The sequence below is a fragment of the Xyrauchen texanus genome, chromosome 27, assembly GCF_025860055.1.
Source record: "Xyrauchen texanus isolate HMW12.3.18 chromosome 27, RBS_HiC_50CHRs, whole genome shotgun sequence".
Classification (NCBI taxonomy): domain Eukaryota; kingdom Metazoa; phylum Chordata; class Actinopteri; order Cypriniformes; family Catostomidae; genus Xyrauchen; species Xyrauchen texanus.
Genome location: NC_068302.1, coordinates 37,828,210 through 37,855,815, shown reverse-complemented (window position 1 = coordinate 37,855,815; position 27,606 = coordinate 37,828,210). Strand labels below are relative to the sequence as shown.

Genomic DNA, 27,606 nt, shown 5'->3' with positions numbered 1-27,606 from the left:
CCATGTCTTCTGAAGCGATCAAAATGGTTTTGGGTCAGAACAGACCAAAATCGAACAAATTTATTACTGTACATCTTGCCATTGCAGTGTCTAGGCATGATCATGATATCAAACTTGATTACACTTCCTGGTGCCTGACGCATGCACAGAGCGCTAGATGGATTGAGGAAGCTGAAGATCTTCTTAAAGTGATAAAGGAGTTAAATTTTGTTCTGTTCTGACCCAAAACCAACTGGACAAGACATCGGACATCACCACGGGAGTCACATGGATTACTTTTATGCAGCCTTTATTTGCTTTTTGGAGCTTCAACGTTTTGGTCACCATTCACTTGCATTGTATGGACCAACAGAGCTGAGACATTCTTCTAAAAATCTTTGTTTGTGTTATGCAGAAAAAAAAAGTCACACATCTGAGATGACATGAGGGTGAGTAAGTGATGAGAGAATTTTAATTTTTGGGTGAACTTTCCTTTTAAGTGTCCTGAAAATAATAATCAAAAATCTTAATGGTCTTCAATGTAGGTTTCGTTTTCTTTATGCAAAATATAATTCCATTATATTTTATTTTTTATTGAACTGGGGTATATGACTAGGGCATTTTTTGGCAAGTTTCATAAGAATCACTACACTAACACAAATTCCTCAAATGTAGGCTATGTAAGGGCCAGGAAAACAACAAAAAGTGTGAGCCAGACTGTTTGATGTCTGACCAAAAGATTACATATCCCTTAAGAACCTTTAACCACAACAATCGGTTCTGTGTGCGCTAAACTAGCCAGCTGACCTCTCTGGGTAGAAACACTAAGTTCAGTATTTCACAGAGGCCCTAGAACAAATAGATATTAATTCAAAAGTGTCACAATCTATGCATTTTCAAAATGTATGTTTGAACAATAAAAATACTTGCTGTCGTCAATTACAACATCAATTAATTAACAAACCACAACTTGAATTCAGGGCAAGTACTTAATCTACCAGGAGTGACAAGTGAACCACCAATTCAAACAGTATAAAGGTATTTTACTGTTGTTTGTGAGTTGTTAAGGGCATTTGAAAAACTATGCACCATTCAACATCAACAGAGATAATAATAAAAAAGGGAAAAAAGAAGAAAAAAAATGAGTTCATTCTGTTTGAATTTATGGGGTGTGTGCTTCCATGTGCACAGATAAATGTTCCTGCAAGGCAAATGGTTTTTATGACAGTGATTACTCTGTTCAAATGCAATGTTTGCAGCTCTGTTAGTCTATTACATATAGGCAAAGTATTGTTATAATGTGTATTGTTTACAATGTATTTTTTGTCCTGTTTGGCCTGAAGAGACTCCATTGTATATGTATATGACTGGAATGGCAATAAACCAAACTACACTGAAGTAAAGCAAATATTAGTCTGCAGCACCAAAGTTATGTTACAGTTGTTTTCTGCTCATTAAATGGAATCTGAATAGTTTTTTTTATAATGACTGAATACATTCACACAGGATTCTCAGGTAGGTAGGTAGGTAGGTAGGTAGGTAGGTGTGTGTGTGTGTGTGTGTGTGTGTGTGTGTGTGTGTGTGTGTGTGTGTGTGTGTGTGTGTGTGTGTGTGTGTGTGTGTGTGTGTGTGTGTGTGTTCAGGTAAAGGTGCGGCTAAACTCCGCAGAAACACTCAAACGCAAGTTTCCCCTCAGTGGAACATTAACTATAAAACTAAAAGACCCACAAGCACGTTTAAAGTTACTCACCCACTCCATATTTCTCTCTCTTATTGGGAATCCAGCGCGTCATGACAGGAAAACTAGTGTGAAATGAAGTAAATCATATGAATAATTGTAGTCGTGTGTGGAGTGAGAACTCTGCTGGCTGCACATCACAGTTCCGGTGTGTTACGCAAAGAATCGAGCGCGCGCCCGCTCTTGCGTGTGTGTGTGTGTGTGTGTGTGTGTGTGTGTGTGTGTGTGTGTGTGTGTGTGTGTGTGTGTGTGTGTGTGTGTGTGTGTGAGTGAGAGAGAGAGAGAGAGAGAGAGAGAGAGAGAGAGAGAGAGAGAGAGATGAATGTAAAATGTTTATAATTGTAATGATATTCTTTTTTTATATATCTGTTTATTTATATGTATTTTTATTTGTGTTTATTTAAATGTAAAATGTATCATTCTAAAATTAAAAGTTGCCAATTCTAATCATATTTATTTGTTTGATAGTTTTTATATGTGTATTTATAATTATCTATTTATAATTTATGTAAAAAGTAATTTTAAAGACCATTCTAATATAAAAACATATATATATAGATTTTATTTTTAGGTTTAATAAGATGTTGCATTAGTTGTTTATGCTTGCTTTTGTTAATTCTTTGAACACTGCTTTTGTCTGTATTTATTGTTCCTCATGCATTTCTTGTTTTTCACTGTGTGCAACTGTATTATCGTCAATAGTGTGTCTCTAAATGGGAAACCACATCTTGTTTTTGTTCTATCTGCCCTGCTAAAGAAAGAAAAGACAATAAATGTTACAAGGACCGTCTTTACTGCTTTTGCTCAATGGTAGACTGTCAGACTGTTTATGTCAGACTGCTTAATAATTTTTCCTTTCAATAATTTCAGCCATTAAATTAAACCTTTTTCCTTCAGTAAGTTTTCCAGACAGTTACACCACATTGATATTTTTTACCTCAAAAAAATATCATCATTATTTTAATGCATTTTAAGACATGGCCTTCATAGAAGAGTTTTCAAGCCAAACTTATGAAATGGTTTATAAAGGTTTTTTTTAATTTATTTATTTTATAAATAAATGACATAAACACATAAACAACGAGTGTCACTTTATTGACCTTTTACCATTTTGCCATGATTTTGATAAAAAGTAAAATAATAACTAACTTTTTTATAATACCCCAGACATTTCCTAGTTTATTTGGGAGAGAATAAAAATTACCATCTCTATTTTTTCTTCTTTTGTTTTAAGCAGGTGGCCTTATTCATTGCTTGTATTGATATTGCATGGATGGTGAACTGAGCCATGGAGAGAAGGAATGTTTGGAATCTGCTATTGTTACAACAACTGTTCTCTCTCTCTCTCTCTCTCTCTCTCTCTCTCTCTCTCTCTCTCTCTCTCTCTCTCTCTCTCTCTCTCTCAGTGTGTGTGTTTGTATAGTAGTGAGTAGGTTTTTTGGAGGCTATGGTAGTATGAAAGATTTATCACAATCTGTAATGTATTGTGGGTATGTTTTGTAACTCTTAATCTGCAGTAGCACAAAAACTAGATAAATAAAAAAAATTTAAAAAAACAACAATCACAGTAACTGCATTCATCTTGGGTCAGGGTGGTGTATCTTTCCCACCCCTCTGATTTCTGCAGGACCCCAGCTGCTTAAGTGTGGATTTAACTAGATTGCCCTCTCCACCATATTTGGACAAAAGTTCCATGATGCCTCTTCAATCACAGATCCCTTCTGCTGCTAACAAAATGTTTTGAGAGAAAGCCATTCTGTTCTTCTGTTTGTTTGTTTGTTTGTTTGTTTGGTGAGAATTCAGTCGTGCCAAAGCAGGCATTGACTGATTTGACAATCTGGCTGCCAGTGAAGCATTTTAAGACAGAGTAATTCGTTTTAATGTTGTTATTATCAGTGTTCATTTTACATTTGACATTTGGCTCTCCCATCTTTAGAGGAACCTAATAAACTGCACCACCTTAATAATTCAACTTACCAGACTGAGTTAATACAAATGTGTTAATCAGAGATGCATGAGCTATATTTGCTGATTAATTAAAAAAATGGACACAGTGTTTTTAAAATATTTAATCACATAAAATGCTCTGAATTTTTGGCTACAGAATAGTCAACTGACTACAGATTCCTGAGAAAATAATGTTCCCACAGCAAAAGTTCAGATGTAAACAAGAGAATGTATATGGAGAATGCATTTGACCAAAGAGAATGTCAAATGAAGAGACATGTCTCACAGGATCTTCAGAAGTGCCCAGGGCTTGATTGTCTTTGTTTTGAGAAGAAATAGAGAGCCATCAAGTGTTGAGTCTGAGTCAGTACATTCTTCTCAGAGTTTTATTCGAATCGTTTTTTCATTCTTTATTTTTATTTTCATTTTGACCTTGAAGTCAGAGGCGGAAATTGCGGGGGGTCGGGAGGGTCAGGACCCCCCCCCCCCCCCCCATCTGAGGGTTGTCCCCCCCTAAAATATCATTAAAATATGTGTATTGTAAATAATATAATGATATATTCTTAAAATAATTGTTTAAGAAATAAAATAATACAAATGCAAACGGGGCAACAACAAAAAAAAAACTTGGTGTCCCCTTCAAAAATTGCTCTTGAGAATTGTTATGTTTATTGTCCCCCTTTATACACTTCTACTTTAACACTGTGCTCAAGATTGAACATTTCATTTTATTTTATTTTATTTATGTATTTTATCACTTCAACATCTTCAGTTTGGAGTTTAACTATAATCTACTGAAAGTCTGGACTTATGGTTTTGTGTGAAATGAATGGAATCTAAAGGTCATGACCGGTCAACATTACAGTACCATGACAGTCAGTGGCAGATTTAGGCATGGGCGACATTATTAGTAAATCATTTCTAAAGTCACAATTTAGAAAAAGTACAACTGTAGAAAATGAGAGCAAAGATCAATTATCCATTCTTTAAGTAACTGGAAAAATGGAAGTTTCAAACCATTTTTCTGTTTTTGCATTTGGATTGGTATGGTCTGGAAAAAAAATATTGTAAAGTATTGCATGGACACTTGGGGAGGGAAAAGGGTATTTATTTTATTTTTACAGTAAATTGTGGATGTGGCAATCCTGATCCCGAGTTGGGCTCCTAATTGTCCAGTAGGTGGAGACAGTGTTGTATTTCTTGTTTACCCTCTAATATCAATGCAGCCTGGCAGTTTTTAAAATCAAAAACATTACAGAAGATTTATACGGCCTGCAATATTTAATTGTGTGTGAGCCAGATATATTTGGAAATGTGTGCTTTTTTATCAAATGAGAGAGTAAAGTTTTGAAAACACTTTAGTAAAATGGATTCACAAAGCTACAAAGTCTTTTGAAATTGAGCTTAAAGGAATAGTTCACCCATAAATGACATTTCTCTCATCATTTACTCATCCTTATGCCATCCCAGATGTATATGACTTTCTTCCTTCCGTTGAACACAAGTGAAGATTTATAGAAGAATGTCTCTGCTCTGTAGGTCCATACAATGCAAATGAATGGTGGCCAGAACTATAAAGCACTAAAAAGCACATAAAGGCAGCATAAATGTAATACACACAGTGGTTTAATCCAAATCTTCAGAAACAATATGATTGGTGTAGGTGAGAAAAAGATAAATATTTAAGTCCTTTTATACTATAAATTATCCTCCCTGCCCAGTAGGTGGCAATATGCACAAAGAATGCAAATCGACAAAAACAAAAGCAGAAGAATTTGAAAGTGGTAGTGAAAGTTGACAATTAAAGTAAAAACAAATCATCATATCATATCACTTCTGATGACATGGATTAAACCACTGGAGTTTTATGGATTACTTTTATGATGCAGAGCCAAAATATTCTTCTAAAAATCTCTTTAATTAAATAAAAATCATTTAATTTTTGGTGAACTATTCCTTTAATTCAGCTAAACAAAAACATTGCACTTTCCATTCAAAAAAGAGAAACCCATAAGCTATCAAAACAAACAAAAAAAATACATCCTTCTCTGAATATAGCATTAATTGCAGAACAGAAGATTTAGAAAAGACTGTCTAGGACTGTCGTACATCATGGGTATCAAGACTGATATGATAATATAGTAAATCAAAATGTAATATATTGTAACTAGAAAAAAGTTTGTGGACAAACTTTAGGTTGGCTTGAAAAAGCCTGATCTGAAAGTTGATTAGATAGATAGATAGATAGATAGATAGATAGATAGATAGATAGATAGATAGATAGATAGATAGATAGATAGATAGATAGATAGATAGATAGATAGATAGATAGATAGATAGATATACAGACAGACAGACGGACATCTCATTTGGGTTAGTCTATACAATGTTCTGGTGCAGAGAAAAGTTTTTTACTACTCGGTTGCTGGGGTTATCCCATCTGGTTGCTAGGCAGTTACCAGAGTGATACTAACAAGGCTAACAAGAACCAACAATAAAGTCTCTATGATATTCTGATCCAGGGATATGCATCTAAGCTAATTTGAATGGAAGTCAATGGGTTTTGTTTGCTAGTGTGCACTAAATGGTTGCTAGGTTCTGGCTAATTATTTTTGCAGCATGATATTTAAAGGCTCCTTGCTGGTCTGAATCAAATAAGCCAAAGTTGAAGTCTCTACGATGTTGTGGTGCAGAGATATGTGTTTTGCTATACGGTTGCTAGGGTAAGTCCATCTGGTTGCTATTCAGTTACCAGGGTGATTCTAAAAAGGCTGCTTGCTGGACTTATTGTAATGAGTCAAACCTGAAGATGATCTTCTGACCAGGAGATATCCATCTAAGACATTTTGAATGGAAGTCAATGGGTTTTGGTTGCTAGGGTGCACTTAATGTTTGCAAGGTTGTATGCAGTTGCTAGGGTGTTATAGTGATGGAGTGAAAGAAAGAATAAAAAGAATGGAGTGATGTAAAGATAGAAAAGAAAGTGATGGAGTGACAGATAGAAAGTATGAGTGGTAAATTAGATAGAGCAGCTTAAGGCATATTAAAGGCCTTCTGTGTGTCTGTACACTTTTGCATTTTTGACATTTTGATCAGTCTGAACATTCCATCAATGTAAGTGAATTGTTACACCATAACATTTTAAATTCATTCGAGTGTAAAATTTCTGCAATGTGGTTTAATCTCATATATGAATTTCAACAAACATTGTTTCATCCTCCACACAGAAAATAATTTAGCCTATTTTTAAAGATGTACACATTTAAATTTCATAACAAAATTCCATTCAATTGAATTGTATGATTTTTAACTAAATTAGTTCTCTATATTTTTTCTAAAATGATTTGCCCTTTATTTTTCTGATTCTCTGTCCTCTGAATCTCTGGCCGTCCGATCATCACAGATTTAATTATCAGCTTTCATCCACTCTCATCATTTCAGACACAGACACATTCTGTGCTGTAGCTGGCTCCCGTCTGTCTTCTGTCTTCACCTTCTATATTGCCCTGTTAGATATCTCATCCCTGCTGAAAAGAATAGCTTAGACCGGCATGAATTTCCATGCTCATCCATGCTGGTTTATGCTGGACTGGTTTGTTTGTCCAACCAAACATAACCTATGTTCAGAGTGAATGTTCAGGTGCCAAAATCACATACTTCACCTTTAGGAAGCCTGTTGGGGACACCGGCAAATCAACATCACATGCTCAGAATCAGCATTCAAAAAACAGCAAATGTTGACGACCAACTGTGCTTGTTTCCTTTCAGCAAGGATCTCATGCATAGTTTTCCTTCATGTCCAACTCCTCCATATCAATGTCTTCACAGGCTTGTGCAACAGGATTTTAGCATTTCTGTGGGGGTGTTTTTTCCAACAATCCATGCTTAGTGTTTTCTCTGCAGACTCAAATGCTTGGTCCTCATTTTTCTGTCGAGGTCATCAGTTTTGTTCCATCATAATCATGTTTTTAGCATTTTTGCACAGATTTTCAGTGAAATGTCAATGTTTTATTTCACCGATAATTTAGGTTATGGGAACCAAGGGTTTTTTTATTGCTCAGGGGTTGCTTTTCATTGCTCATGAGACTAAATGGAGTTCTGAGTATCAGTTGTGTTTCAGATGTGATTCCTAAAATTATAAAATAAAAATAAAAAATGAGTAAATTTTTTGACATACATTAAAAGTATAGAGCTGTAAGCTTGTGCAAAATGTGCATAGCTTAGCTCATATAATTCGTTTTTTCTGAAGAAACAAAAGAAAATTTTTATACATTGATATTTGACTTTAATGGCAGACTTTGGTGCTTTGGCAAATCAAATCATTGTGTGTGAACATCAGGGGCGAAAATCTCATCAAAATGTTGGAGGGGACAATAAACATAACAATTCTCAAGAGCAATTTTTGAAGGGGACACCAAGGGTTTTTTTGATGTTGCCCCGTTTGCATTTGTATTATTTTATTTCTTAAACAATTATTTTAAGAATATATCATTATATTATTTACAATACACATATTTTAATGATATTTTAGGGGGGGACAACCCTCAGATGGGGGGGTCCTGACCCCCCCGACCACCCTCAATGGTGAACATTGAGATCTCTTCTGAAACTCTAGAGGATACAGGTGGAATTCCTTGGGTCTTTTTCATTTCATTTGTGATTTTTCCTTTCTAATGGAAGAAAAAAACGTAGAGCAATGGCAATACGGATCACTTTGTTCATCAAAGCAATAATATGGTTCCTCACATGACAGGCACTCAAAGATGAAGAGAGAGACTTGAGTCTTAAAACATCATGTCAGATCAAGTGTTATGAGTACTATGATTTGTACTATGCTTTCAGACAGAGCAAGTACATTGTCTTTGAATTGTTTTTCTTAAACTGCACAAAGAATGTTTTTATATAATTGGCTACATGGTGTCTAATATTGGTTTGACAATTGCGAGAAACGAATAGAACAAAGATACATTTGTTCTTAAAGACCTGCATATGTAGGTTTAGGAACAGAGCTTATATCTGAGTAACAGAGCAAAAAAATTGAATGAAAGACAAGTCAAATATTGTAGTTGAATGCTTTATTGAAAGTAAAGGACAGACATGGTTTCTAGATTAAATTCTCCTCTCCTCAAAGACTGATCCCCCTACCCCTTCCCTCCCTCTTTTCCTGCCATTAAACTGGATTGATCAGCATTGCAGGGCATATCCAATCCGTAAGTGCTTGCGTGACCAAGGCCAGCTCTTTTGGCCAGAGCAGCATCTTTCTGCTAAATGTCTCTGGTAAAGTCAAAGGCTCAGCATTTCAACCTTAAATCTTGTCAAGGAAATGCAGCATTTCTGGGCTTTGGAAGTGCTGATGGCATTGATACGGCTCCATAGATGTGACCGCTGTGTCTTATTCCTCCAAAATTATGACAACCATCTGCTTTTGGAATCCCAAACTGGAATTGATTAGAATTTCAAATTCCATTCATTTATTAAAGCGATGGTCGATTTGCTGAATGCTAAATAATGTTAAATATTGATTCACCTGTCCCTTTTGTCTACTGAAGTGCTTTCTGTCCACTTAGTGAAGGGCAAATTCCTCACAATCCAGTTCTACTGTATACATTTCTTAAATATATATTTTCTGAAGAACATATTAGTGGTGATAAAGTCATGCGAAAGTTGTCGTCACAATGCTAGGATGTTATGGGGAGTTAGTATGTGATGGCTAGGGTATTATGAGTGGTTGCTAAGTCATTGCTATGTCATTGTATAGGTGTTCATGTGGTTGCTAGGGTAATAGCCTAAGTGAAAAGAGTCCACCGCAAGTCTCTAATATTTTAGTTTCTAGATGTGACTCAGGTCCCTCCTTTGATGAAAATCTATGGGAGTTTTCATCTGTATAATCGTGGTGAAAATGAAAAGTCTGATTCCTTAGAGAAGTACTAGCCACAAAATTAAGGTATTATTCATGTCCAAAGCATCCAGAACAACTTATTTGACAAAGTTTATTGTCAGAGGTTTAGAATAATCCCCAAATATAATCAATACATTTTATAAAAAAAATATTTCAATTATTTTTCACCATGTCCAACTCATTGATTGAAATGGGTCATTGTTAATTTAATGCGTTTCACTGCTATTAACGCCACACTACAAATTGCTTCACTTGCAAATCTGGCATATGCTTTCCTGCAGCGCATTACTGAGTACTTCCGTAGAGAGATAATATGATACAAGAGCTTGGCAGAATAAAGCAAATGAACTTAATGAACTTTAGAATAGAAGGCAGTGCCAATCCCCTCCAAAAGTACAGACGCTGTGCTGCTGTTGAGTGAACCACTGCAGCACAATTAGATCAAATATAGGATGCAATTCATCAGCGTCAGTCAGTGCTCTGAGGTGCATTGTAGTCTGTCTATGGTTTGGATGTGGGCGCTGTTGTGTTGTGGGGTGGGGTGTGGTCTGGGTGCAATGCAGTGCTGGACTGACCCACGTCATGGTGGGACCACCTCTCCTCATCTGTACTGTAACTGCGTCTGCCATTATCTGAGAGAGAGAGAGAGAGAGAGAGAGAGAGAGAGAGAGAGAGAGAGAGAGAGAGAGAGAGAAATTAATAAAAGGGAGTTAAACACTGCAGATTCTGGGTGTTGCCTTTTAAGTCCTTAAGAGAGGGTAAAGGTCAGGTGACAGCGATGGAGCTAAACTGTGTATAGACATAATGCTGCATCTATTGCACCATATGCATTGTTTTAAAGGGACAGTCAAATAAAAAATGAAAATTATGTATTCAATAACTCACCCTCTTGTTTTTATCCTGTATCACTTTCTTTTCTCTGTGTAGCACAAAAGGAGATGTTAGATGTAGTATGTTCGTCTCTGTCACCATAAGGAAGGGGAATCATTAGGAATTTAACTATATTTAATTTAATTTTTCCTCTTAATATTCCGGTTCCTTTACGGTTCCATTAATTATTCTTTATTTGAGGAAGAAATGTTACTTCCCTCCGCAGTCTGTTACCAAAATTATGTTTTGTGCTGTAGATTAAAAAGAACCGGCTCATAAGAGTCATTCATTTGGGAATCAGACTACACTGGTCAAGCTGTATGTAATGCGGTGAAGATAAAAAAAAACAGCTCATAAGTGTCAGTCGGTCTCTAATCAGACTACACTTGCTCGCTCTATGTTTCGTGGGGGTGGCGTAGTGGGCTAAAGCACATAACTGTTAATCAGAAGGTCCCTGGGTCGATCCCCACGGCCACCACCATTGTGTCCTTGAGCAAGGCACTTAACTCCAGGTTGCTCCAGGGGGATTGTCCCTGTAATAAGTGCACTGTAAGTCGCTTTGGATAAAAGCATCTGCCAAATGCATAAATGCAAATGTAAAAGACCCGGCTCATAAGAGTCATTCGTTCAGGAATCGGACTAAAATAGTCAGCTTGCAAAATTCACGATGTAGATTCAAAAGAAAATCTTCTTTCACACAGTGAAAGTGAATGGTGACCGAGGCTGTCATTCTGCCTAAAGTCTCAGGTAAATGTGCACACAGTCGAACGCTGAGCCTTTCAAAGTATACTCATTTGACCGCAAGCGAATATGAATGTGTTTGACGCATGCGCACTACGACTGCTTTGTGATATTCTTTAGTACTATAAAATGCAGGCACATGCATGACGATGTGCACAGATGAGTCCTTGTGTCAATACAATCTGCAAAGACTGTGCTGATGACAAACTTTTCGTAATGCATACTGTGTGCAATACTATCCAGAAGTATACTTTGGCCTGAACCTTAAACTCTCCTTTTGTTTTTCCAGAGAAAAAAGAAAGTCATACAGGATTGGAACAACTAGAGGGTAAGTGCATGACAGAACATAATTTTTGTGTGAACTGTCCCTTTAATAATCCACATGCACCAAGATATTTCTATTTTAATGGGGACACCGGAACATCATATTATAGCAGAGAGAGACAGATGACTCTGTCCCAGAGAGACAATAAAATCTGCCAGAGATGTAGAGGTTGGTAATCATTTTAGCTCAACAGCCTGAGATGTGTGTGTGTATTCCGGCCACACACAGATTCTTGCAAGATTTATGTCCACTGCAGTAATTAAGTTACAGTCAGTGGGTTCTTTGGCAGAAACATTAGGCAAACACCTAAGCAGAGTTCTGCAGTGGGGTTTCATACTACAGTCTTGCCTCAGATACCACTGCTGTCCCCTGATACATTTTGTCTGTACAAAGAACAGCTATTCATTTTTCCTTGTTTTCTCAATATATGTATTCCCAAAGGTAAAAGAATATGTTTGGAGTTCACTGAATGTTCACTGAGCATTGAATTTGTGTGCATGCATCAGTATATTGCAACATTTTCTAATTATTATAATTTTATGGGTAATTTTGGCATCATTTCAGTGGCAGCTATGGACATAAGGAAATATTCTGCGTAATCTCCCCTAACCCATTACACCTCGTTTAATTGTGTGCACATTCATAAATGTGATGTGCAATGAACCAGTAGGAGGCGCTCTGCATGTGCACATGACAGATGGACAGTGGTATAAAGAAGGCAAATATAGGCTACTGTATGTTGAATACTGGAATGGAATATTAGCTTACTACTTAATGGAGACTTTTTTTAGTGTACACTTTATTGTATGCTGCCTGCAATTTCTTTATAAACAGAATGTGAAACTAAACCGATAAACATTTCAAGCAGTAGTATGCTGCATTCCAGTGTGCTCTGTTGTGGGTGCAACACATTTTGTCCAAATGTAGTGTCATATGGGTATTCCATGTATAAAGGAAATGTTCATACAATGCATAGAGTACACACTATATACTTATAGATGCGTTGTGCATGAGATACTGTATCCCACAACGAAATAGGCTTTATCTAAACTTCCATTTCCAGTGTGACAGATATCAACCATGATTTTCAACATCCCTTTATTGGCTTAATACTGTAATTTTTACACATTATTGGATGAAAAATGCATAATAGCATTTATTTACCAGATGATATCTGGGTGCACTTGCTGAATTAAGCATGCAATGTAATTAGATCATGTGACAATAATATAAGTTGATACTGTTTGAAATGTTTAGTGTTGCATACGGCAACAGTTTTAAGTACTATTTTTTGATATATTAGACAGTACACAGTCTATACTGTGCAGTATGCAGAAAGAAAGTTTATCGTTGTATGTTTTAAAGGCTATTTAAAAAAATAGGCAGTGTATACTGTGCAGATGCATTAAGCATTAATCAGTAGCATTCTACTACTATTTAAAATGTCTATCATTGCATACTACATACTGGTTTTCATACTATTTAAAAAAAATAGTTTGCAGTATATACTGTGCAGTATGCAGTAAGCATAAGCAGTTTTATACTACAGTTTGTATCTTGCTTTACACACCAATTTTAAAAATAGTAGGCAGTGTAAAGGGTGCAGTATACAGTAACAGTAAGCAGTAGCATACTACTGTTTGAAACGTCTATGGTTGTGTACTGCATACTGTTTTACATGCTATTTAAAAACAATAGTAGGCAGTGTATACGGTGCAGTATGCAGTAACAGTAAGCAGTAGCATACTACTATTTGAAATGCCTATTGTCGCATGCTGCATACTGTTTTGCATGCTATTTAAAAAAGAAATTAAGCAGTATATACTGTGCAGTATGCATAAAGCTGTTGCATACTACAGTTTGTCAGTTTTTGACATGTCCGGAAACTATCTCTCTCTCCTCGCACCACCGTCTGCCATCGGCCTTTATCCCTCTCGGAGGCTTAATTAGCCTGATAAGGGACCGGGTGTGTATTATCACAACCCGGCCCCGCCCTCCGCCCTGCCACAGCTATATATATATATATATATATATGTGTGTGTATATGCAGTATTTCTGTATTCCATTCTACCATATTTTACAAAAATGGTGAGATAGCTCCTTTACAAATATTCCATTACAAATTATCAGCATAACAAATTTAATGAAGAGATAAATTGAAAAAAGTACATGAATTTCAATTATCCCAACATGATTTGATAAAGTTCCAAAGTGCATCCTACGTGCTTCAATAAAAGTAAAGAAATATGACCATTTATGAGCATTTTTAGCATAATGTCCATTACCACTAAAAAAATTTTCGACTTGTCCCTCCTTTTCTTAAAAAAACCTGAACAATCTGGGTTCCAGTGAGGCACTTACAATGGAAGTGAATGGAGCCAATCCATACACATTAAAATATTCACCGTTTTAAAAGTAAAGCCATAAACAATATGTGTGTTAACATGATTTTAGTGTGATACAAAATTGCGTTCCTAATCAACATCAAACAAAAGGAAGGGGCAAAAGGAAGGGGCACAACAAGAGAGAATGATGTGTTATTGTACTATACTTTCCCTCCCAGACTGATCGCTTCAGCTTTATCTACTAAACACAGACTCTGGGCTTTCCACCCTGTCTGACCCTGTAAAAAAGACATCTGCCTCCTCTGTGATGGAGCATTTAGCCGAGGGCTGCTATGTGCTGCAGAGGGGTGGAGCCCTTGATTTACACCCAGTAATGTGTAGAGGACTGAAGGGCTAAATACATAAAGGAGGAGTGATGTGACTCTGCAGGAAAAAACAGTGATGTCAGCCAGCGCTAATGCTCACAGTACCAGAGAGGTGCTGACGAGTGGCGAGAGATGCTGACAGCCAGAGTAAGGTTATGTTCGGTGCTGTTGGGTTTGAACAAGACAAGCAATACAATGTGAGCAAAACACTGCTTAATAGCTTAAATTTCAAAGTACTTTAATGCCATGAATGTTTTGCATTTAGCATTGCAAAAGGATCAGTAAACAATACAAACGTTAACTAAGGTGTTAATAAAAATAAAGGTAATTTACAATCAGGTCCTATTAATAATCATTAAAAAATGCTTAGGTAGGCTCTAATGGGTGAACAATAAACAATATTTTTACATAATTTATTCATTTTTGGTTTATGTTGATTTACACATTTTTCATTTTTAGTTCAAGTAGTTCAAGTAACGATGGCTTTTGTATGACAAATTGCATATTTTCCTCATTTGTAAATCGCTTATTGGAAAAAGCATCTGCTAAATGACTAAAACTAAATAATGCATTAACGAATGCTAAACGAATATTCCGGGTTCAATATATGTTAAGCTGGTTTGACAATATTAGTATGTTGTCATAATGTTGATTACCACAGAAAATATTTTCTACTCATCCCTCTTTTATTAAAAAAAAAAGTGTGGTTACACTAAGGAACTTACAATAGAATTAAGCATTCAGATACACTGTTTCAAAAGTATAGCCTAAATGTTCTATGTTTTAAAATGACTTTATGTGACAAAATGTCTGTTTTACATGATTTATGTGTGATAAATTCACTTAGGGTTTACCAGTGTTGCATGATCATGGCAACTAAGTTTTAATATTGGATATAACTTTGCAGATAAGGTTAGTAAGCAATTTTATCACAATAAGTGATAAAATCATGCTAACAGTATAATGTTTACATCTTGTGGCTATTCTTTTGAAACAATGTGTATTTTAATGTTAATAGAATGGTCCCATTAACTTCCACTCACTGTAACCCAGATTTATTTCTTATTTTTTTATAAAGAAACTGTAGAGAGTTCCATATTTTGGGTGCTACAACACTGAATGATCTGCCCCCCATCGAAACAAGGCGATGCCGAGGGACGACGAGAAGGCTAGAGTCGGAGGATCGTAGAGAGCGAGTCGGTGCGTAGGGGTGAAGCAGATTACAGAGATAGGAGGGAGCCAAGCCGTGCAGAGATTTAAAAGTGAGAAGGAGAATTTTGAATTTGATACGGTAAACCACAGGAAGCCAGTGAAGATCATGCAAAATTGGGGTGATATGTGCAGAACGCTTGGTGTGGGTGAGTATTCTGGCAGCAGAGTTTTGAATGTATTGCAATTTGGAAATGGAGCTAGCAGGAAGGCCAATAAAAAGTGCATTGCAATAATCGAGACGTGATGTGATAAATGCATGGATGACAGTTTCAGCGTCTGAGATACTGATGAAGGGACGGAGCTGAGAGATGCGACGTAGATGAAAGAATGCTGATTTAGTGATAGAATTAATGTGAGAATGGAAAGATAGAGAGGAGTCAAAGATTACACCAAGACTTTTAACAGTACTAGATGGTTTGATGTGAGAGCCAGCAAACTCGCAGGTGAAGTTAGTAGGAATTTTGTTAGTGAGTGATGGAGGTCCGGTAAAAATAATCTCAGTTATGTCCATGTTAAGTTTTAAAAAATTTGAATGAAGCCAATCTTTTATTTCATGCACACAAGCAGAGATTTTGTCAGTTGTGATAGATAGAGTCGATGTACAGGTAGTATATAATTGAATGTCGTCAGCGTAAAAATGATAATTAAAACCATGACGGCGAAGGATCTGACCAAGAGGTATTATATAAATTATGAATAGTAATGGCCCTAAAACGGATCCCAGTGGGACACCTTGCTTCAGGGGGACAGTAGGTGAGTGAAAATCTTGAACTGAAATGTAGAACTGTCTATCAGAGAGATAGGAAGAAAACCAAGAAAGAGCAGCACCAGAAATACCCACATCCAAAAGACGAGAAATGAGTAGTTGATGGGAGACAGTATCGAAGGCAGAGCTGAGGTCCAGCAGCAGGAGCATAGACAGAGAACCAGAGTCACCAGAGAGAAGCAAATCATTGAGTACCTTAACTAGTGCAGTTTCAGTACTATGTAGAGGGCGAAAACCAGATTGAAGAGGATCAAAAAGATTATTTTCGACTAGAAAAGACTGAAGCTGGGAGGCAACAGTACTTTCTAGTAATTTAGCTATGAAGGGTAGATTTGAAATAGGACGATAGTTAGATAATACTGAGGGATCAATGTTGGGTTGGGATTTTGAAATTAACATCAAGATTAATAAGTGCTGTAAAATTCTCATGTAAACTAATGTATTTCACCAATGTTAATGAATATGATCTCATTGTAATGTGTTACCGAAATAGAAATATCCATTATAAAATACAGTATAATAAAATTCTGTACATATATTCAGGTTTGGGGAGTAACACAATACATGTAACGGGATTACGTATTAAAAATTCTAAATATTAGTAACTGTATTCCACTACAGTTATAATTTAAATGGTTGGTAATCCGAATTCAGTTACTTTTAAAAAGTAATTTGATTACTGAAAAGATTACTTTGCATTTTATTGTTTGTTTGTGACCAAAATTCCATATTTCTTCATTTATGCGGTAAAAGTCGCCAACATTTTTATTTCTATTTATAAATCTTGAAAAGGTGATACTGCAGTTTACTTAGCATAGCTATGTCATTTTTCTTTCAATAAAGTTATTTCAGTATTTTTAAGTGACACAGCTTCATTTTGCTAAAGTCAATTAGCAATAAAGGGGAGAACAGGAATAAAAACACTTGTGGGTCAGTTATCTGTACATCATGTCAATTATATTTATAACATCATCCATTCGGATACAATTAAACTGGAAATGCACACAGGACGATAATATTAATGACACCCAGACTCAATAAATGTATGTGATAATTGTAACATGTTGTAATAAATAAAAAGCACTATAATGTGAATATAGTATATATTTAATGTGTATATACTAATGTTAGTCAATAAACAACACATCATGAGATCATGAAGCACAGACTTTATTAACACGGCCAGACTACAATGTAAATATGAATCTTATTCACTAATGTTTCTGTTTATGAGTTAAAAGCAGCTCTTAATTTCATACAGATGAGATCATCACAGACGTCTTTGTAATATTGTGACCAAATCAGAGCAGAAACAACACAAACATTTCAACTTCTGAGATATGTTTATGGAGTTGGAATTGGAATTAAGCACAACACCTGATGGTGTCAGACTCACCACCGTATGGAGGTAAATCGTGGAAAATATATTTAAATGTTAATATATATATTTTTCTAAATATATTTTTAATTATCTTAGTGCCTTCCTGGGCCTATGTCCCACAAATGTATTTTTTCTGTAAAAACAAATTTCTCTCAAAATATTATTTTTACTGTCTGCATTTGTTTACAAATACTGTCTACAAATGTTTTCTCTCTCTCTAAAAAAAACTTAAAAAAAAATGTTTTTCTATATATATACAGTATATATATATATATATATATATATATATAGTAACAATGCTGGACACAGGCAAAGCCGATGACGATGATCTGAAGTGAAGAACCCAAGTGCATTTCCAAATGTGAATATCCAAAAACCCTAACTAAAAATGTGAACATAAACATAAACTAGACTTGACAAATACATGAGTTGACTTAAACTTGACTTGGCTCAAACAAAAAAACAAAGTTACATTCACAATACCTCACAAGAGACAATGGCAAACATGAGAGCTTAAATACACAAATATGAGTAACAGGACAATCAATGAACTGACAGAACTATAAACAAGATAACAAGACTATTGAACTAAACCACTGACAATCTAGAACTGATAACAAAGTAATCAAACAATGGACCAATGAAAACAAGACACATGAACAGGGGAAACACATGACGAGATCACATGAGGGAACAGGAAACCACATGAAATGACAACAGAAGATTTTCCAAAAAGAAAATCCATGGAAATATGAACCAACAGAATAAACATGACATGGCATCTGTACACCTGTTACCAGGCACAATTATATTTTTCTATCAAGAAAATCCTCTTGATATCATTTTCCCCCTCTAGTTAGATCTTTGGTATTAGAGAGAGATGTACAGCAAATATATTATTCTTGAAGAGTATTTTTGTGTTGTTTTCCTGTACAAAATATCTAAAAAGCCAACATATATTTACAAGATACATTTACTTTATCTTGTTTTAGAAGCTACTCTGCAGATAAGTATTTTGTCTTATTATACTGACATCTACCAGTTCTGAAGAAGTAATACAGAGTATTTAGTTTACGTTACTGACCTTGAGTAATCTAACGGAATGCATTAATAATAAAATTTAACAGCATGTATTCTGTAATCTATAGAAGTATACATTTTAAAAGTAACCCTCCCAACTGTGCATATATGTTAATGCATTTTATTATTATGTTATGCTCAATTTTGTCAAAAACACCCACAAACTCCTAGTAGTGTCCAGGCTGTTGTTGGGAAGTTGAGGCATAGTAATTTATGAGCATCAAAATTTTAAATAAAAACTATGTGAGGGAGAGTGTTTGTCTTAGCCAGGGGCGGAGCTAGGGGGTGGCCAGGGGTGGCCAGGGCCACCATGGAAATAATCGCGGACACCCCACTGGCCACCCCGATCGTAATTACGATCTATTATAAAAAAGAAAGACTAAACAGAGCTCAAAGCTCCATGGATATGTTACAATGTCCCAACTAGCTGGCCGTTCTGAAAGTACTAAAGACACTTTTCGGACCAGTATATTCTACCCCATGCTTGACAAGATGCTGAGTGAGTTAAACAGACGATTCTCAAAACCAAACTGTGAAATTATGATGGGAATCCAAGCTCTGAACCCAACTAGTGCAACATTTTGCCATGAGAAAGAACTTTTTCCATTTGCCTCTATCTACTCATGCAACATAGATGACCTAAGACATGAACTTCACCAAATGAAAAGAATTCTGGAGAGGAAAGTGCAAGCTGGCATACAGAAGCCCACTAGTGTTGTAGATTTGACTGTGCTCATTGAGCCATTTAAAGAGGTATTCCACGAGCTCTTTAGATTGTGCAAAATTGCAGTTGCCATTCCTGTGAGTACAGCTGCATGTGAACGCAGCTTCTCTACTCTCAAACTAGTAAAGAGTTACCTACGCTCAACCATGCATGATGATAGACTGAGCAATCTAGGTGTCTTAAGTGTGGAGTCCACAAGAGCCAAGTCTCTGAACCTTGATGAATTTGTGAATTTCTTTGCTTTAAACCACAATAACCGTAGAATCCAACTAATGTAGGTTGTTTGTACTAGTGTCATGTAATTTGGAAACAGCTTGTAAGTTTGCTGAGTTTTCATAGTTTGCACTTACATAATTGACATGTACATAATCTTTTTTAGTATAGATATTGATTGCTATTTGTTAAATAGGTTTGGTCAGCCTTTTGGCTGTTGTAATTGTGCTAAATAAAAAATAAATAAATAAAGTGATCTTGAACATGATTTTCTGGTCTTGTTTAAACTGTTTTTTTTTTTTTCAGCATTGGGAAATATGTATTCTGTTTTCAAAGTCAATTTCCTAAGTTTTATTTGATTAAATAACTTGAGGGTGAGTAAAATTATGACACACAGTTATTTGGTGAACTTTAATAAAAATGTCATTGTAGGCTAGCTATTGTACATTATACATCATTGTGATTTTGGGCACCTACAATACTTTAAAAATTATTTTAAGGTTGGATGAGTGCCATGTTTGTTTGCAAAATTATGTTTTTTGTGCCACCCCAGAGTAAATGCTGGCCCCTGCCCGGCCACCCCTATGAAAAATTCCTGGCTCCGCCACTGGTCTTAGCCCTTTGGTCACCATTTCTTTCAAGTTTTTCACCATTTCTTATTACTGTTTTGACTTTACTAGTTCTTCTTAAATAGTTCTGTTGTGTCTTTGTAACTGACTGTAAAAGATCACACAGATGGTTGGTTTGATAAATGTAATAAATTATATTCAAGTCAATTCAAATGGAATTTTAACAACACAAAGCAGCTGTTTAAAGAACATAATTGAACTTTACAAACCCTCAACTAGCAAGACAAAGACAACTGTGGGGAGAAATTGAATTAATAATAAATGTAATCTATTCATCCATCCATCACTCCATCTGTTTACGTAACACCATTGCTAATCTGGATTATAATTGCCCTTACATCCATATATCACATCCTATCTGTGTTTCCTAGTCCTATTCCCATTTATGTAGTGCAATAAATGAGCTCTGTTGTATTCCTCTGCATGGCCTTGCATCGGTTGATACTGTTTTCTGCACCTGAGTCAGCATCTCTGTACCTCACTATTGGCTCACAGCCTGGGTTGAAACAGCATCCAGCCCCCAAAAGCATGACTGTGCAATTTTATTAGTGGAAAAATGCAACTTTATTTAGGCCTCACAATTACACTCGAGCGTATAGTGTTCCACTGCAGCAGGCGATTCCCTAAATCACGAAAATCAACAAGGACATATGAGATGGATGAATTACAAGTGCTGATATACTGTATAGATAACTGCTCCACATACTATAAATATGTATTTGGTTCTCAGCAGGAAACCGATGGAGTGCGTACTCCAGGTAGGGAATGAGGTTTTGCCCCAAGTGAAGGAGTTCAAGTACCTCGGGGTCTTGTTCACGAGTGAGGGGACAATGGAGCGGGAGGTTGGCCAGAGAATCGGGGCAGCAGGGGGCGGTATTGCACTCGCTCTATCGCACCGTTGTCACGAAAAGAGAGCTGAGCCGAAAGGCAAAGCTCTCGATCTACCGGTCAATTTTTGTTCCTACCCTCACCTATGGTCATGAAGGTTGGGTCATGACCGAAAGAACTAGGTCACGAGTACAAGCGGCCGAAATGGGCTTCCTCAGAAGGGTGGCGGGCTTCTCCCTTAGAGATAGGGTGAGGAGCTCAGTAATCCGTGAGGAGCTCGGAGTAGAGCCGCTGCTCCTTTGCGTTGAAAGGAGTCAGTTGAGGTGGTTTGGGCATCGGGTAAGGATGCCCCCTGGCCGCCTCCCTAGGGAGGTGTTTCAGGCACGTCCAGCTGGGAGGAGGCCTCGGGGAAGACCCAGGACTAGGTGGAGAGATTACATCTCCACACTGGCCTGGGAACGCCTCGGGGTCGCCCAGTCAGAGCTGGTTAATGTGGCTCGGGATAGGGAAGTTTGGGGCCCCCTGCTGGAGCAGCTGCCCCCGCGACCCGACTTCGGATAAGCGGTTGAAGATGGATGGATGGACATACTATAAATATTAAAGCTTAAAGAGATAGTTCACCCAAAACAAAAATATAATAACATCATGTTGTTTCAAACATATATGATCTCTTTTCTGTGGAGCAGAAAAAAAAGGCAGGCTTGTTAGATATAATTTTAGGTGCATACAGTCAGTAATAAACACAAAAGTGTTCCACAAAAGAAAGAACGTCATACAGATTTAAAACAACATGAGGGTGAGCAAGTAACAGATTTGTCCCTTTTAGGTGAAAAGGATGGATGGATGGATGGATGGATGGATGGATGGATGGATGGATGGATGGATGGATCGATTGATCGATCTTAAAAATCCTCCATCACTAAGAGCATCACAGGTGTTTCCTCTCTAGGTTTTTCATTTTTATTTTCCATTGATTCTGTCCTCATGTAAGAGCCTTTCTTAACCTTTGACATCTCTGAGTATTTCCCATCTTGGCCATTATGTTTATTTTGGTCTTTACATACCATTGCTATTACCTAGTTAAATGGCTGTCATGTTGTTCCAAACCCATGTGACTTTTTTTCTTCAGTGGAACACAAAAGGAGATGTTCGGCAGAAGGACAACCTGCAGTGACTATTCACTTTTATTGCATACAAAATTCCATGGAGAAAAGAAACAGATTTAATTATTGTTATTAATGCTTTTAAAAACAAGGCTCTTTGACTTTTGTCATATTGTATATTTAAATAAATCCTATATGATCTGACAGAATATTCTGAAAACTTACTGGATTTTTAATCTTGATATTTTGCTGCATCATTGAGCTGTTCTGACAAAAAGGGGCATAATCCCCAATGCATCAGCTGGTAACTGGCTTGTTCTTCTTGGCATATCAATGAATAGACGCATGTCAGTCTCAAGTTAAACAAGATGTTTCATAGTTCACAAGTAATTCATTGTAGAAATTACTCGATTAAAAGATAAATGTTCAAAAAAAGAAAGAAAATAAATATTTACATAGATTAGCAAACTATTACTACTAAACTGTGTTATGTCATCAGCAAACTCCCTTTTTATCAACTTGATACTAATTACATACATTTGACTATAATACATATTTCTTTTAAAGTCTAAATTCACAAAGAAGTGTAGAAATAGCTAAAAACACAATAAAATTATCATTACATGATTATGAATGAATAAATTCATGGTAAATCCAATAATAGGCCGATGATGATGATGATGATGATGATGATGATGATGATGATGATGATGATAATAATGCATAAATATTAAATATTAGATTAAAGTGTAACACTTTACAATAAGGTTCTGTTTGTTAACATTAGTAAATGCATTTGGTAACATGAACAAGATTAAACTCATTGTTTATAATACACGTATATTTTTATGAGTTCATATTATTTGGAAGACTAAATGTAATATTTAAAAAATATATTTGCCTGCAAGACCATTTAAGTGAACAAAAAGTTAAAAGTTGATTACAAATGATGAAAAATGTATTCCTTGCAGCATACATTGTCTATATAAATTTGAACCTTATAAGATTTAAAAGTTGAAGAACTTTTGTGTTGATATTCTTTATTAATTATCCAAATACATTGCATTTATTATTTGTAATTTGTTGTAATATATATTGTACAGCTTGTGAATAGTTGCATTTAAATTGCAAGTGCAATAAACTGCATGCATAATAAGATGTTTACATTTAACTTTACCAAGGACCTTGTATTTCATTTGAAAAGACTTCGACTATTGTGAGACATTGAGGGGAATTGCTGAACATCCCAACAACGACCCGAGTTCCTCACGTCATCGATTTTAAAAGGGGACGGGGTGCTCTTGCCTCTCTGACAAAGAAATCCTGCGTATAAATACAACGGGACTGTAAGCAGCTATGCCCTCACTACACCACCAACTCACAAGCACCTTTCACCATGGACATGAGAATGACCTCTTCGCGCAGAAGGGCTCTGGAGAATCGGACTAACCGTCCTCCATCGTCCGCAATGCGCTTGCAATCTTGGACTAAAAGCAGTCCTGGTTCTTCCCTCTCATTCAACAGAGCCACAAATGTCTCCGTTACCAGGTCGTACAACCCCGCGCTGCTCGCGTCTCCTGAGGGTTTCGAACTGAGCGCGGCGCTGAATGGAGACCCGGTGCGCAATAACGAAAAGGAGCAACTCCATGGGCTAAACGACCGCTTCGCGAGTTACATCGACAAAGTGCGATTCTTAGAGGGGCAAAACAAGCAGTTGGAAGACGAAATCCAGGCGCTGAAGCAACAGAAGGAGTCCCAGTCCCTGCAGAGTGATGCGTACGACCGAGAGCTCCAAGATCTGCGCAGCGCCCTGGAGCAACTGCACAATGAGAGAGCGCAAATCATGCTGGACACCGACCACATTGACGAGGATCTCCAGCGACTCCGAGAGCGATGCGAAGATGAAGCCCGACACAGGGAGCACATGGAAAGCGCCGTTCGAAGCATGAAGAAAGACAAAGACGACTCGGTTCTGATGAAATTGGAGTTGGAGAGGAAAGTCCAGGCTCTTGTGGACGAGATGAACTTCTTGCGCCAGAACCACGAGGAGGAGATAAGCGAGCTTCTGGCTCAGCTTCAAGCCGCGCAGGTGCCGGTGGTGGAGATGAAGGATCTCCAGAAGACCGATATCACCTCTGCTCTCCGGGAGATCCGCGCGCAGCTGGACGGGTTTTCCTCCAAGAACCTCCAGCAGGCGGAGGAGGTGTTCAAGTGCCGCTACGCCAAGCTGTCGGACGCTGCGGAACAGAACAAGGATGCTATAAAGTCTATACGGGATGAGCTCGCAGATTACCGCCGTCAGATTCAAGCCAAGAACATTGAACTTGAAGCACTTCGTGGCAACAAAGATTCTCTGGAGAGGCAACTGGATGATATCGAGGACCGCCACAACAGCGACGTTGCAAGTTATCAGGTTTGTTTATGGAATTTTAATTCGGAAGTGTTCAAAGTAAAATGCAACAATATATATATTTTATATATATATATATATATATATATATATACATATATATATATATATATACATATATATATATATATATATATCATTATGCGTAATATTTTATATAATATTTATATTATCATTTGCTATATTAATATATTAATATTATATTATTAAATATATGGCCTATGTATTTGTAAAATTATTTATAATAATTTAAATAAATAAAAAATATTAAACCAATTATGTAATTAACAAATATAATAAATGCTTATATTAAATTATATACTAAACTAATTAAAAAGTGCTCTCATTGTTTTGTTATTTTTTTCCCCCTTGTGTTGGCACATTTTTAAGAAACTCAAAGTTTTCTAGTAATGTTTCGATTAGTTAGGTATTTTGTCTATTTGAGTTGTGTCTTAGATAGAAGGAAATACACATGTGTGTTGTGTTTCAGAACCTTGTTTTACAACACAACCTTTATTTTAAGTGGTTGACGCACTGTGTGCATAATAAAAAGTTTGCACATTTATATTGTAGCCTGCTGGTGCTGCTGAATTTTCTTTTTTAGTTTGTTGAGTTAGTTTATGCCAAATCTGCTACAAAATAATATTTGGTTGTGTAAAGGTCAATAGGGTACTGGATTGGGTCATATATGAACATGTACCTCAGCCCAGTTTCTCAAAAAGTAAACAGATTACCTTTTTACACAATTCTTATTAAGTGTAAAGTATTCCTTGTTGTATAATTGTTGTTTGAAGCTGGATTGTGATTTTTAAGTGGAAATTGATGCCATTGTAAATGAATTCTTTATTAGGAGATGATCCTCCAACTGGAAAATGACTTGAAGGGAACAAAGTGGGAAATGACTCGTCATCTCCGGGAATATCAAGATCTGCTCAACGTCAAGATGGCACTGGATGCTGAAATAGCAGCTTACAGGTAGTGTTGCATACAAATAGGATGATTTTTTAATGCCTCACACTGTTCTTTGGAATGTGATTTTTTTTTTAATGTATGACACATTCTTTATTTCCTCTTTCAAATGCAGGAAATTGCTGGAAGGAGAGGAGACGCGCTTCCGCAGCACTTCAGGAAGTATTTCTAGCACTTCCTTCGCGTACAGCCAGCCCAAAACCTCTAAAGTCAAGCATAAAATTGTGGAGGAGATCATTGAGGAGACCAAAGGAGAGAGTGACATCGATGATGACCTTGCAGAAGTCGCAAGAGAGGTGGCAAAAGATGCTGGTGAGGAAAAGGAGGAAGAGGGGAAGGAAGAGGAGGAGATTGTTGCCACCAGTCAAGCCAAAGTGAGTTCTAGCGCTCCTGAGGGTGAAGAGGAAGAGAAAGGACAGGATGAAGAAGAAATAGCAGAAGAGGGAGAAGCTGATGAGGAGGTAGAGGGTGCAGCAGATGAGGAGGAAGAGGAAGGAGGGGAAGAGGAAGCAGAGGAGGGGGAAGAGGAAGCAGAGGAGGGGGAAGAGGAAGAGGGACAGGAAGTTGAAGTGATTGCAGAGACCGAGCTGTGTGGCGAGAAACCTCCAACATCAGATAAAGACGAGAAAGAGAGCAGTGACAAAGATGAGGAAGGAAAAGAAGATGAAGAGGGGGATAAAGAAGGAGAGGCAGAGGGTAAAGAACAAGCCAAAGATCATGAGGAAAAGGAAGAAGCCGATGAAAAAGACAATGAAGAAGAGGAAAAAAAATCTGAAGGAGACAAAGAGAAGAAAGACGACTCTGGAGAAGAAACAAAAGCTGAATCAGAAAAAAGTGACAAAGAAGTGATTGGAGAGAAGCAGGAACCAACAAGCCCAGCAGATGAGAAACATGAAAAGGGAAAAGAAGTGGTTGTTACCAATGGTGACCAGACAAGCTCTGCCAAAGACAAAGCCAGCCCAAAAGAAGAGGTTAAAATCAGTACAGTGGAGACCGTTACCAATGGAGACAAGGAAACAACCAAACCAGACATAGAGAAAGAGAAAAAAGAAGAAGAAAAGCCACAGGAGAAAGAGAAAGTTACCAAAAAGGTGGAGAAAGTGACCCCACAAGCATAGAAGGACATCAAAGGGAAAGACTGATCCTTAAATTACCTCAACACAAGGAAACTAGTTCTATCCAATTGTTAGAAATTACTCTATTTGATGCAAAATGCGAAAACCAACTTGAACGCCGTTTGATGCAGCTACTAAAATAAATGCATGCGTGTTATACGATTGACTTGCATGTCTGGGAGGACATGCTGAGCCATGCTGAGCTGTTCTGTCAGAAATCATAGTGCGTTTGATTTAAAATGCAAGTACATTATGCTGCTAATGACTTGAATGATATGTAGTCTGTTAATGAAAGATTTTACAGTGATTTGAAATTCCTGAGCAGTTATCCAGCAATAATGGTGCTACTACAACATCGACATTTGCAAGCGCACTTGAAGCAGAATGATATCTTTCTAGTATACTTCTTGCCTTAAGACTTAATGCACTAAATCAATGATAAGAGTCGGTTTGTTAATGTTCGGTTTGATAATATAAAACACAAGAACTGTTAACAATGATACTTTGAATGCTAAAGGTGCTTCAATTTGCAATATCAATATCACCTCAATCAATAAAAACTTTCCTAAAATCCTGACAGATTTGTGTGTTTTAGCTCTTGTAATTGATCACCAATTCTTTCAAGTTTTCACCATTTCTTATTACTGTTTTGACTTTACTAGTTCTTCTTAAATAGTTCTGTTGTGTCTTTGTAACTGACTGTAAAAGATCACACAGATGGTTGGTTTGATAAATGTAATAAATTATATTCAAGTCAATTCAAATGGAATTTTAACAACACAAAGCAGCTGTTTAAAGAACATAATTGAACTTTACAAACCCTCAACTAGCAAGACAAAGACAACTGTGGGGAGAAATTGAATTAATAATAAATGTAATTTATTCATCCATCCATCACTCCATCTGTTTACGTAACACCATTGCTAATCTGGATTATAATTGCCCTTACATCCATATATCACATCCT

The 27,606-nt window shown here is 36.7% G+C and overlaps 2 protein-coding genes and 1 long non-coding RNA gene across 4 annotated transcripts in view; 2 read left to right on the top strand and 1 right to left on the bottom strand.

Moving 5' to 3' along the window:
- LOC127620794 (dedicator of cytokinesis protein 5-like) overlaps positions 1-1,866 on the bottom strand; it is a 95,375-nt gene extending 93,509 nt beyond the window's left edge. Inside the window, exon 1 of the mRNA XM_052094043.1 lies at positions 1,730-1,866. Coding sequence (XP_051950003.1) covers positions 1,730-1,772 — 43 coding nt within the window. The 5' untranslated portion in view covers positions 1,773-1,866. The remainder of the gene's footprint in view (positions 1-1,729) is intronic.
- Positions 1-27,606, top strand: part of LOC127620797 (uncharacterized) — a 30,693-nt gene that overhangs the window by 1,004 nt on the left and 2,083 nt on the right. The window contains exons 2-3 of one of the 2 annotated variants that reach the window (XR_007967809.1): positions 11,464-11,502; positions 23,327-23,375. This is a non-coding gene — a long non-coding RNA (uncharacterized LOC127620797). Of the gene's footprint in view, positions 1-11,463; positions 11,503-23,326; positions 23,376-27,606 lie in introns of those variants that run through there. The other variant, XR_007967808.1, reaches the window with a different exon arrangement.
- Positions 23,513-27,209, top strand: LOC127620795 (neurofilament medium polypeptide-like). Its single transcript, XM_052094044.1, has 3 exons — positions 23,513-24,558; positions 25,406-25,530; positions 25,640-27,209. The coding sequence occupies exons 1-3, from the start codon at positions 23,542-23,544 to the stop codon at positions 26,640-26,642; spliced, it is 2,145 nt and encodes a 714-aa protein (XP_051950004.1). The 5' UTR covers positions 23,513-23,541; the 3' UTR covers positions 26,643-27,209.